Source organism: Catharus ustulatus, chromosome 14 (assembly GCF_009819885.2).
Source record: "Catharus ustulatus isolate bCatUst1 chromosome 14, bCatUst1.pri.v2, whole genome shotgun sequence".
NCBI classification, from domain to species: domain Eukaryota; kingdom Metazoa; phylum Chordata; class Aves; order Passeriformes; family Turdidae; genus Catharus; species Catharus ustulatus.
This window is the reverse complement of record NC_046234.1, coordinates 5,200,853-5,212,973: the sequence shown is the minus strand read 5'-3', so window position 1 is coordinate 5,212,973 and position 12,121 is coordinate 5,200,853. Positions and strand designations below refer to the sequence as shown.

The following is a 12,121-nucleotide window of genomic DNA, read 5'->3' as shown; positions in this document are numbered from 1 at the left end:
CCTTTGAACCCAGGCCATTCTATGATTCTGTGACTTTCCACTTACTATTCCCTCCTCATCTTCAGCCATCCCCCTGGCAGAGCTGGACTGTGAGAGGTGGAGAGAAAGCAGCTGGGTGCTTGATCAGATGCCGATGAGGACTTTAGCCAGGGCAGGTGGGTGTCAGTACCATGCCACTGCCCTGGCAGGCAGAGCTGTTTGCCAGGCATGGCTTATCCAAAACACGGTTCTATACCGGCCGCTGTAAAGAAAACTGAAACCAGCACATCATCCTGCACAGCCTTTCCAGGGCTGAGTCCGAACCAGTGCTAAGAAAGATGAGCCTTGGTGGTGTTTTTGGTGTTCCGGAGGCTCAGGGCAGGGGTCCCCAGGAAGCAGCGTCAGCCGGGCAGGGGGAGCGGGGCTGCGGGGGGAGCCGGGGCCGCCTGGCTGCCCGAGGAGCCGCCGCTGCACCCGGCGGCCGCGGGGAGGAGCCGCAGGACCGGGGATGCGGAGGGGCCGTGAGCAGCACCAGCCCGGCGGCCCTTCGCCCTTGGGGGCTGTCTGAGGGCAGGGCTGGGAGCCGTGGTCGTCACCAGCACCCCTTGGGTGCCACCATCCCTTCTCCTCTCTTTTCCTCTCCCCAAGGCACACGGGGAGGCAGGACACAGGACGGAGGGATGGAATCGCATCTCCTTCTTGCCAGCAAGGACTTGCTCTAGGGTCCCTTTCTCTGGTCCAGTGTGGGAGCAAAGAACAGCCACATTTTAGCCGCTAGACAAGGTGATTGCACTGGCTCCCCTGCTTGGAGCTCTCCTGATGGGCCGATTTACAGAGATGTGGTTTGGGATGAGGCAGAGCTTATTCCCTGTCTTTTCTCAGGCAGCTCCTGGAGGGCGCTGGGTGCCCAGGAAAGGAGCTTGAGGGCAGGTCCGATGTCCCCGGGTGGGGTGACAGCGGGGCACGGCCAAGGGCACACCTGGTGAGGCTACACGTGTCCTTTGGCCCTCGGACTTGCCCGGCACCCTGCCCTCGCTGGCTGCTCTCACACACCACCTCGCACTTGCTGTCCCCAGCCCTCACCCCAGCCGGGGGGCACCAGTCTCTGCCAGGGGGAAGAGATGGTGTTTTGTTCCCCAGCTCACTCCTGGGGAGCTGAGTGGCTGATTGTGCACACACAGGACCCTTTCAGCATGGGGAGAGGAGGGTGATGGCATCTGGGAACGCCGAGAACAAAGGGCCCCATTGATGCTGGCTGCAGCCCCATGGGTTTCTGTCAGCCAGGGCAAGGCCGAGCTGTGCCACTGAGCTGGGGCAGCAGCGGTGCATGAGCTAAACCTTCCCTGGCCAGGCTGCATGCGCAACTTTGCTGCCTATTCACAGGGGGCTGAAGCCAGGGAAGAGAGTGGAGAGTGGGTTTTGGGCTAGAGTCCCATTTAGGAAGAGTAGTGAAGATTCCACCCTGCCACTCCTGGGGATGTGGATGTGCCTGAAATCTGCATTTTTGGACAGACCCGTGAGGCTGGGAGCATCCCTCTGTGGTCTCACTCCCTGGAGGCCCCTGAGCACAGACAGCTCCTAAGGAGATTTCCCAGAGAAACAACATTTGAATCAATAATTTTTGAGCAGCTGCTGTGGAAAGATGCACCTAAAGGTTTTGGGGGCAGAAAGGCAGCAGCTGATGCCCTCCCACAGACCAGCACCATGCACACTGTGCACAATCCTGCAGCAAATGGCACCAAGGAGTCACAGACAGGACATGTAGGGCTCTGTGACCGTCCAGTGTGTCCATGTTCCTAAACAAGACCATCCTGTTCCACACAGGGCTCTCTGCAAGCGAGAGAATCGCCCACCCTGCATGGCTCTGGACATGTTCATCCCACACATGCTGCCTTAGTGCCAGCCAGCTTGGCTTGAGCTGTCCTGTTAGTTTTGTTGTGGTTTTGTTGTGGTTTTGTTGTGCTACATGAGGAGACATAGCAGAGGCTGTCAGCACGTGGGCTGAGTGTTAAAGGGCAGCAGCAGCCCCAAACACAAGCAAACAGCTGCTACAAGACCCCAGTTTTCCTCAGGGTGGCTGGAGGAGAAATAAGAGGTTTTAAGGGCCCCCCACCAGCTGGGAACAATGATTTTTAAGTCAGAGTTATGAACCTCGTGGCTGGAGTGGGCAGAGCTCTGCAGGGGCTGCTGGCCCACACATGGTTCAGCAAGTGCTGTTCCTCTGGGACCTCCTCTGCAGCCTCCCATTTTTTTTCCTCGTTGGGGGCAGGAGGCGGGAAAGCCAACACAACAAATGGACAGGCAGATGTACATCTTGTTCAGAATGTTCTTAATTTTAATATGTTTTCTTTAATTTTTATAAAATACATCTTGTAAGATAAGTCTTTAAAAACTTGCTCCTTTTTATTGCTGGTTAACAAGTTGAAATTCTAGATCAGAAATGAAGGAAACACTTTCAGCTGATTAACTCTTTTTGCGTGTGTGTGTGTATGTGTGTATGTGTGTGTGCGTGTGTGGGCTCTGGGGACAAGGATGGGAAGGAGAACCTGGTTATTTATTGTTAAATGGATATGAAAAAAAAACCCCCAGCAAACCCCCAAGAGAGATAGCACTGATGTGAATTTCCAGATCTTGACTGGCTTCTCCCCACCCTGCCACCCCTCCTGGCATCTCCCCCCTCCCCATCCCGTGTGCGTTGGTAGCCTGGCCAACCTATTTCAGCATTCATGGCAGCAAGGATCCTTCAAATGCACTGCTCAGCAGATCTGCCTCCTTATCCTTGCCCCTGCTGAAACCAGCACTTAAAAATATATATAACAATAATACAGACATGAAAAAAAAATCCATGCAAGATGGAGCTACAGTCTGCCACTGAAAGTAGTTTCTCCAATAAATAAACACAAAGATTAGCATTAAGGAGAGAGGCAGGGAGAGCAAAACAAATCGCCAGTTGTCAGGAAGGACTAGAAACAGCACTTCTGCAGGTCTGGCTGGACCCATGCTACCCAGCCAGAGGGTTTTCCTCCAGCTGGAGAACAGTCATGGAAGAGAGGTCTCTACCCAAGCCTTTGACTCTCTACCCCTCTCCACGGGAAAAGAATGGCACCAGAAAGGATCTGGATTGCAGAGACGGGGCTGTGTTTGCACCTGTGACCCCCAAACCGCCACCTTTCCTTCCCTCCTCAATTCCTTCATGGGTTTCACCTGGAAGCGAGATGCTGCCAGTCCCTCCCACCCTGGCAGGCACAAGACAGCTGTCCTGACTTGTAGGAAAGAAAGTGAGGGGACGAGGGGGACAGAAGGAGGGGCGGTTACATTTGACACGGGGGAGAAGTGAGCCGAGCTGTCCGGCGCAGCGCGGGTTAGAGAAGCAGACGTCACCCCAGAGAAGAGCACCATTGTGAAGGGCACAGGCAGGCAGGCAAGGCACGCGGTCCCGACGGTCATCCCCTGCCTACGGAGGGATGGCTCTGGCTTTACGCTCCCAGGGCTTGGTGCAGAGGTGTCCCCTCCTCAGTCAAACCTATTTGCTGCCTCTCTGCTGCCTGGAGGGTAAAGCCAAGAGTCCCCTTTGTTTACAGAGACACCAAACTCCTTTAGGCTTTAATAGGGGCAGCTGGGTTAGGGCTTTATCGGCATTGGGGTCAGCACTCTCTTCTCCACACTGGGAAGATCCTTGCCCTGAACTCCCTTTGCCGTGGCTGCAGCAGGTGATTTAGGTTAAATTCATCTTTCTCTGCTAAGGGAAAAAATCCTTCTCTTATTCTCCATCCATGGGTGGTGACAGCAGACAGCTCCAGGAGAGTCTTTAGCATTGGTACCAGGACTGGGCCAACTTCCTTTTCTCTCTAGGTAGCCTCTTGCTACTCATGGAGCAACCTACATGGATTTCTTCCTCCCAGGAGCTTGAAGGCCTTTGCTCATCCCTAGGCAACACTGGGACATTGGAATAAGTCCCTCCTCTTCTCTGGCTGGTGTGGATGGGCTTGGCTCTAGAGCGAACCGGTTACAGATGAGCAACGAGAGAAAAGTGCATGAAGAGGCGTCCATTGGTGTGAAGCTCTCCTTCCTGGTCACACTCAGCACAATGGATGCGAGGGAGGAAGAGGAGGGGAGTCATCAGCGAAGGCAGAGTTAACGCAGGAGACCTGGTGTCAGGTGGCTGCAGTGTTAAAGCCTCGGGGTTAGACAAAAGAAGGGCGTTTGGTCTGGCTGGGCTCCACCACGCCGGCTAGAACTTGGTGCCTCGGCCCATCAGCCTGAGGACTGCGAAGTTGTAGGTGGTGGCGATGATGAAGGTGACCTGTGGATGGGAAGAGAGTGAGTGGGGGGCAGCCCCAGACCCCAGCAGAGCAGTGTCCGCAGAGCCCCGCAGCCCTGCAACCAGACACTGCAGTGCTGTGTAAAGCAAGAGGAGAGCCGGGGAAAGGCAGGGGACTCAGTGCATTGGCAGCAGGGCCTCTCCCTGGTGATCTCCTAAAGCCTCTGCTGATCCCCTTGTGCAGCCACCTCTACCTTAGGGCCTGGATTCACCATCTGCACTTACGTGCCAGAAAACGACACGAGCACAGGCTCTGTCCCATCCATGCCCACCACCTTCGCTGTCCTTTTCCCCCACATCTTTGCCAGGCGGAGAAGAACGGCTGGGCAGGGGGAGCACTGACTCACCAGTGAGACCAGCGTGGCAGCTGCCCCCACGAAGGCTGCGATGAAGAGGTGGAAAGTCATCTGGAACTGCAAGGGAAGAGGAGGGTGAGCTCACAGGGTCCCGTGTGCTGCCTCGGGAGGCCAGAGCCAAGGTGTCCCACTGAGGGGAGCACACATGAGGTGTCAGGAGTTACTCACCTCGCTGGTCTTGCAGATGGAGAGCAGGTTGGAGCCACACACCTTGCCAGGGAAAGAATTCCAGGGCAGGACACCTATGGAGATGTGGGAGCCAGGTGAGTGAGGCACAGCTGACAGCTGACTTCCTTGCTCAGCTTCCTGACAGGCCTGTCACACATTCCCCAGAATTTTGGGACTCTTCAGCACTTGCCCTGCTTCATCCCACCCAACATGCCTGGGCCGTGCCTTCCATCCCCTCTCCTGTGCCCTGAGCCCTGGCACTCACCGTACATCCTGGCATCCGCACACAGGGTGCCAATGCTGGCTGAGGTCTTGGTGGGGTTGGCAATGGACTGGCAGGTGGTCCAAGTGTTAAAATAGATGTAGACAGGCACCGCAGAGCAGGCGAACACCAGGAGCCAGATGATGGTCAGGACGTAGGTAATGCCCACAAACTGCAAGGGGCAGGACAAACCCGGGCAGAGCCGTGGTTACCAAGTGGCCGAGGACAGGGACAGGGGAGCGCGAGGTTCCCCAGGCAGGGGAGGGCGTGGGGCAGGTGGGGAGGGACTGCACCCCCTGCCAGACCCAGCGTGTCCCCAGGCAGGCAGCAGAGCACAGCAGCCCAAGCTGGGGATCCTGCAGCTCACAGGAGCAGTGCCAGCCCCAGATTCATGCCCAGATGTGTGTGCATGGGGGTGACCAGCAGCAGCAGGATGGCTGCCATGTTTGGGGGGGGTGGGGGTAGCTGTGGCCATGGCCAAGCAGAGTTTGGTCTCTGTGGGAGGGCAGCTGCAAAAGCTGCCTTGGTGTGTCAGTGTGGCTCTCCTGCCCTCCCTCCTTGGTGCCACCCCAACAGCCCCCGAGGGAACCACAGCCGTGCCCCTCTGCTCCCCCAGGCCACAGAATCCCTTTGCCAGCACTTTGTCATGGTTCTCAAGCACAGTGGAGAGGATAAATTCAGAAGCAGAGGACGACCCCAGGGCACCAGGTGCCATAGAGCTTAGAGCTGCCAGCACTGCAGGGATGCTCAGATTCTCCCTGCCTATGTTTAAACATGAAGCAGTTTTATTAAACGTAGCCATTTGGGCTGCTTTGGTCCCCAGGAAACAGAGCAGGCCTGGGGGAGGACAGCAGGGCTGTGCTTCCCTTTGGGATATCCCAAAACCCGGACGGCCGCAGTCTCCTGCCCTTTGGCCACACGGAGCGTGGTGAACCCGCTGGGGCGCGCGAAGGGGTGCCAAACCCCGGTTAAGATCACCTTGTCAGGATGTCCTAGCCACTTTCCCAAACAATGACACACCCGCTGCCACGAGTGCACTCGCTGGGGGCCTCGCGCTCCCCTCCCTTTCGGGCCCCCAGTTACCGTTGCGCTGAGGCCCTTGCCGCAGATGGTGGTCCTGTAGTCCCCAAAGATTTGCCGGACGGCACCGGTGGTGTAGAAGCCTTCGGCCAACAGCAGGGCTCCATAGAGGAAGAAGAAGGCAGCTGTGCCATAGATGAAGTACTGAAAACCGTGGATGCTGTGGGGGAGAGGAGTGCTCAGGTTCCAGGGCAGTGCTGGACAGCTCAGCTCTGTCTGTGGCAGCCACTCTCCCTCTCCAAACTGCCCCAGGGGACCGAAACAGAGGGTGAAGCCACAAGAAGAGCAAGCTGAAGAAAAGCTGTAGTGAGCAAGGCTGCCTCTGACTCCCCCACATCCTCCATACCTACCCAGCACAGAGGTCCAGCTCTACCCAGCACACCTAGCAAGGGTCAGATAAAAACTGGTGTGAAATGAAAACAAGTGGCCACTTGGACCCTGCCATGGAGCCATGGGCAAAGGCAGCCTGGGATCTCCCTGGAGCCTGGGTGAGAGCCTGGCCCTGGTCAGCCCAGCCAGGCAGAGAGGAGGATGAAGCTGTGAGAGGCCCTGGTGTGAGGGGGATGCTCTGCAGCAGGGTACTTACACATCGATGAGAAACTCATAGTCCTGGTAGTTTTTGGAGAAGTAGGTCTCGATGAGCTGCTCTGTGCCTGTGAGGGCTTCGTGCCCACAGCCACAAAACAGTGCTACCCCAAAGAAGCACAGGCCAGTGGCAACCAAGGAAGCAAAGGGTGCCCCAATGAGACATCTGGCACAGCACTCGAGTAAACCTATGGAGAAAAGAGGTGAGGTGGGATGGGACTGTCAGGACAAGGATTGCTTGCAGCTCAGGAGCAGAAGCGCAGTGGGAGAAAGGTGCCTGGCAGGAGGAGGGAAAGAGGTTGAAGGAAAACCCCAGAAATGACCCATTGCAGTGCTGTAAAGCCAAACTCAGCAGCTCCCCTGAGAGCTCTGTAAGCAGCTCAGGAGCCCACCCAAGGGTGCCCAGGGATGGTGGCAGTGTGGGGCACAGGGGCTGCGAGGAGCTGAGGAGAGCCAGCCATGTACACCCGTGACAAACAGATGGAAATGGAGCGTGATGGAGTGTAATGCCAGTGGGACCTGGCAAACAAGCTGCTAATGGGCTCCCCACTGCCACCACAGCCCGGCTGGGGCTGCAGCCACGCCAGCTTCCTGCAGTTTTATTTTGCCATTGAAGATGGAGGAGAACCCAGCACCTCCAGAGATGAACCCCAGCAGAGATCCAGCAAGGTGGCCCTGCTGGGGGCAGCAGAGTAGGAGCCAGCACACACCAGGAGCACTCTGGACTTGCAGGTAGCACCCTGGGCACTTGTCCTTTGCCTGGCACCCTGCAGGCAGCTCAGGCTGCAGCCACCCCTTTATGTAGGCAGATGTGCTTGTAGGAAGGAGCCGTGTTAGTTCCACAAATGACAACACTTGTGTAATAGGTTTAGTCCTCCAGGACCTGCGTGTGGGCAGGGAAAGCAAGGACACACAGCAGCGTGCTGCTTGGAGTGCCAAAATGCTGGATTTTTTCAGCACTGAGGCCATGGGCACCTGCTCCTTCTGCACGTCAGGGCTCTAACATGCAGCAGTGTTGGCTCAGTTTCCCAGTGGGCTGGGTCTGGAGGTGCTCAGCCAGCTCTCCTGCAGCATTTGGGGACAGACAGCCAGGTGGGTTTGCACCAACCAGCATTTGGCTCCAGCTAAGCTGGGACAAGCTGCTGCCCTGGCTGTGTGGCACCTGAGCATAGGGAAGCTGCTCCCCTTCCCCAGGACGTGGGGCTCTGGCACCCCACTGCCCAGGGCACAGTGGCTGTCTGGGAACATCCCATCTGGGAATAGAACTTCTGCTCTGAATGCCAAAAAAGCACCACACCAAACCCAGGCTCCCTCCCCAAATCCCACGGTGCTTATCTCCTCCCCAGGAGGACAAGAAAGCCGTGGGGTCCTGGCCAGTTCTCCCCTCCCCACTGGGAGCAAGGTCGCGCAGTGGCACCGAGGACAATGGGGGATTGTCCTGGCACTGCCACCCCAGTGGCTGCCCCATGCCAAGAGCAAACAGGGAACAAAAGCAGCGCTATAGGGGAGTGCTGGGACCCCTCCCTCTTGTTTGCCTTGGACACAGCAGATCCGGGGGGGCCTCGTCCATCCTGGCCAGCGCTGCTCCCAACCTCGCTGGGACCCACAGGGAGAGCCCTGTGCACCCAGCAGGGTGCTGGGCCAAACTTGCCTCTTCTGGCTGTATTTTTGGCCACCTGGGAGATGGCACGGAGGTGCCCACTCTGGGGCAGTGAACAGCTCCATTCCCAGGGACTGCGAGTCCCGGGATGCAGCAGGGCCTGACCGGCTCCCGGCCACAGCCCCTCTGCTCTGGGAAGCTGCAGTGGGGAAGCCTGGGGAGGGGAGAGGAAGGGAGAAAGAGCCCTTGTGCCATACAATCCTGAGCCTTGTACCCAGGCTCCGCTGCTGCCAGCGCCAAACAACGCTGCAGACAGGAGGAGGAGGAGGCAGGGGGCCAGCAGCACCAGGCACCCCTGGGAACAGAGCAGCCCCCATTCCCAGGGGGACACTGGTGTGTATCAGCTCTGCCGTATCAGTAAGGAAGCTGAGGCACAAGGTGTGCCTCTGTTTCCCCAAGGCTGCTGGCACACAAGTGGCAGGAGCAGCGATAGGCTCAGTGCCCTGCCTGGACCTCATAGCTCCTGCCAGCCCCAGCTCTCATCTCTCCATCCATGTGGGCTCGGGTGGGACAGGCTGTGGGGATGGCATCTGCCCCCACAGACAGCTCACCAGCGCACAGGGACAGAAAACTGCCTTGGGAAACAAAACATCATCCTTGCCATGCCCAAGCATCCTCCCTCGGCAGCTCCTGTGGCTGCCATGGGCACACCGAGGCCACCAGGACTTCACCGGTGCCAGAGCAGAGTTTCAGTGGGCTCTGCTCTGGGATAAGGTCCCAAAGACACCAGCAATAGCTCCCCGGTGGCCCCCACCCTCAGCCCATACTCACCCATGGTGCTGGACTTGGCCAACTGCCCCGACCGCCCGCTCTGCTGCCCGGGTGCTGTGTGCGGAGCCCTGCCCTGCCAGGCGGTCCCACGCCCTGGATTTCCCCCTCTGGGTGCCTGTCCGGCTCTCCAGCAAAGAAAAGGGCTCTCTGAGTGACAGCCACCCCCCTTAAAGGGACCGGGCCCGCCTCCCCGGCCCCCCCAGCACCCCTTGGCTGCCAGCTCCTGGGTGCCCGTGGCTGCCTGGGCACGGCTGCCCAACGGCCCCGCTCACAGCTCTAGGGGAAAAAGGCTTTTGCAAAAGTAAGGGAGCAGTCTGGGGGCAGGGGAGATGGTTGTCCCCCTCACTGGTGGCTCTGGGGACACCCCCCAGCCCTGTCCCACCAGGCTGTGTTTGTCCAAGCTGCCCACTGAGGCAGTGTGGGGGTCTGGCCCTGTGGGATAGCAGTGACGTCCCCCTGTCACCTCCCTGATTCCTAGCATCTGGCAGAAGGGAAGAGGGGTTCCCCATCCCAGGGACCTGCTTTCAGCTTTTGGGGGTCCAAACTGGAAACTTTCCCCCTTTTGATGGGAATCCTGGAGCTACTTTCCCCAGCCCCATCACCCCCACGGGGCAATGACATTCTGATCGGGACACTCGTGGGTCCCCACGGCCTCGGGGCTGTAGCAGGCACAGCCTGGTCCCTCAGGTGCCCCATGTCCCATGGGTGCACAGTTCCCATGGGTGCCCCTGGTCCCCTGCAGCTGTGGAGGCAGCACAGGGCCACGGGAGCCTGCAGAGGGCAACCGGCCCCTTCCCGGCAGGCACAGGGTGGACAAAGCCCTGCTGTGTCCCTCAATGCCCCACTTTGTGCCAGGCAGCGAGGTGGCAGGGCCTGGCTGTCCCTGGGCTTGGGGACACTGCTGGGCTGGGCAGTCTGGGCTGTGGCAGGCTAGGACCAGGCTGGGCCACCCTGTGGGGACCCTGCCCCTTCCCCACCAACCCAAAAAGCCACCCTTGGCTTGCCCACAGGTGGGCTGGGGGGAAACACCACTTGGGCATCTGTGCAAACGCTGCCAGGGCTTTGTGGTGGTGACCAACTGCACCCCACATCACAGGGGTACAGCTCCTGGCCCCACAGCACTGCTCCCTGCCTCATTCCCCATCTGCAGGATGGCAGAGGGGCTGCCTGGTGTCCTCAGCCAGATTTGGGATGGGAGGGGACAACACAGTGGGGGGGAGCATCTGCCACCACTCTGAGCAGCATTAGCTCCCAAGGTGGCACCAAGGTGGCCTGGCAGCAATGTCACCTGGCCATGATTACCTTGAGATGGCTATGGGAAGGTGACAGACTTGCAATGCCACTTTGGAAATAATCAGAACCCCTCCAGCCAATGGAAACCAGCAGAGCCCTGCCTGCATCCCAGGGAAACTCAGAGAGACCCCAGCCAGCAGGAGGAAAAAGTATTACATAAAAAATCCCCCATAAATAAAACATATAAAATGCAACATGACAGGAAAATAATAAAATATTGCATGGGGTAAAACCCCTCTTTTTGTTTCCACATAAATTCCAGGCTTGCTGACTCTGCCATTTCTGAACAGTTTGGAGAGAAGTGGGCGTTTTACCTCACTGGGCACAAGGTGAGCAGCTCAGAGGGACTGTGATTTCTGCACAACCTGGCTTAGAACTCTTGGCTATTGGGCACTTTTTGTCAGCGAGTGAGTGACAAAAAGTGGAATGGAAAGCCCTTGGCCCTGTCATTAGTGGCAGTGGGGACCAGCCCACCACCCCCTCAGTGCTCCATGGATGCTCCAGAGCAGGGCTGCAGGAAAGGGAAAAGGGAGAAATCCCCTCCCTGCAGTTCTAAGGCTTGAAGGAGAAGAAACTGTGCAGAAATGTCAGATTTGTCTTTACAAACAAGCTGTGGGTCTGCTGGTAGATAAAACCAGCACTGAGAGATAAAAGAAATAATGGGATGGATTCCACTGATTGATGAATGGAAAAGATATATTGGCCTTTACAAACAAACTGTAGGTTTGCTGATAAATGAAATTGGATATTGAAAGATGGAAGAAGCAATGGGGAAAAACCATGAATTCTATAAGAATTAAAAATTAAAAGGGAGGTTATACATTAGAGGGGAATCTCAGGTATCAGGTGTTTGGGGTCTGTGCCTCTCAAGTACCTCAGCAATGGGGAAAGAGAGAGGGAAATGAGGCCGGGAAAATAGGATAAAAAGGAGGCTGTGTCCTCCAAAAATCTGAGAGACCCCAGGGGAATGCCCCCTGGCCTCTCCCTTTATTCCAATAAAGTAAAAGGACTCCTCTGTCTCCTTTTTGGACATAAACCTGGTGTATGTGGATTAATTTTCCTGACAGAGAGTTCGTGAGAGCCTCTGCTGCAAACCCAACCGCACACTTCTGCATGCTCAGAGCAGTCCTGCAGCTCAGCCCCTTCCTGGATGGGGCCCCAGGGGAGCTGCAGGGATCCTGCCAGCCCACATCAAAGTTCTCTTGTTGGCTCATCTCTGCTGCTTCTCAGGTGGGGAAGGGAGGACGCATCCCTGCTTGCCAGCCAGGAGGGGAACACGCCAGGCTGGTAAAAATAAACGTGCTTATAAATCAATATGGATCACCTTGCAATTTGTTCTGACCCTTGGGCAGTGACCAATTACATCCAAAACCACCCCCACCCCCAGGGAAATGAAGGCTTAGCTACCAGTCCTCATTAACAGAGCCTGGGGCTGCCACACTCTGCTCCTTGTGAGCTGTGCTGAGGGCTGACAGGGGCAAGGCTTGGAGGGGGTTTTCCTTCCCCAGCCACCCACAATCTGCACTGAGATGCTGCAAAGGGCTTCACCAAAATGAAATATTTGGACGGGCACACACACATCTCTAAATACGCTCCCCACGTGGAAAGGACTCTGGAATTTTTGTGGGTTTTTCTTCTCACAGCTG

At 57.1% G+C, this 12,121-nt stretch overlaps 1 protein-coding gene across 2 annotated transcripts; it reads right to left on the bottom strand.

Annotated features, from left to right (window-relative positions):
* Nucleotides 1-2,291: 2,291 nt before the first annotated feature.
* PLP1 (proteolipid protein 1) lies at nt 2,292-9,327 on the bottom strand. 2 transcript variants are annotated; one of them, XM_033072309.1, is made up of 7 exons: nt 9,183-9,327; nt 6,753-6,939; nt 6,065-6,326; nt 5,090-5,258; nt 4,825-4,898; nt 4,648-4,713; nt 2,292-4,282 (listed from the first exon to the last, which is right to left on the bottom strand). In XM_033072309.1, exons 1-7 carry the CDS (start codon nt 9,184-9,186, stop codon nt 4,211-4,213), a joined length of 834 nt encoding a protein of 277 aa, XP_032928200.1. In that variant the 5' UTR covers nt 9,187-9,327; the 3' UTR covers nt 2,292-4,210. The 2 variants fall into 2 exon arrangements, with proteins under 2 accessions (XP_032928200.1, XP_032928201.1); XM_033072310.1 differs by having other exon boundaries at nt 6,170-6,326.
* Nucleotides 9,328-12,121: the final 2,794 nt, after the last annotated feature.

What these genes read in the sequence shown, in the direction of transcription:
- PLP1 (XM_033072309.1), bottom strand. An exon ending in TATGAGTTTCTCATCGATGT is followed by an intron (nt 6,327 to 6,752) that starts GTAAGTACCCTG and finishes TCTCCCCCACAG; the next exon opens with CATCCACGGTTTTCAGTACT. An exon ending in TGCGGATGCCAGGATGTACG is followed by an intron (nt 4,899 to 5,089) that starts GTGAGTGCCAGG and finishes ACATCTCCATAG; the next exon opens with GTGTCCTGCCCTGGAATTCT.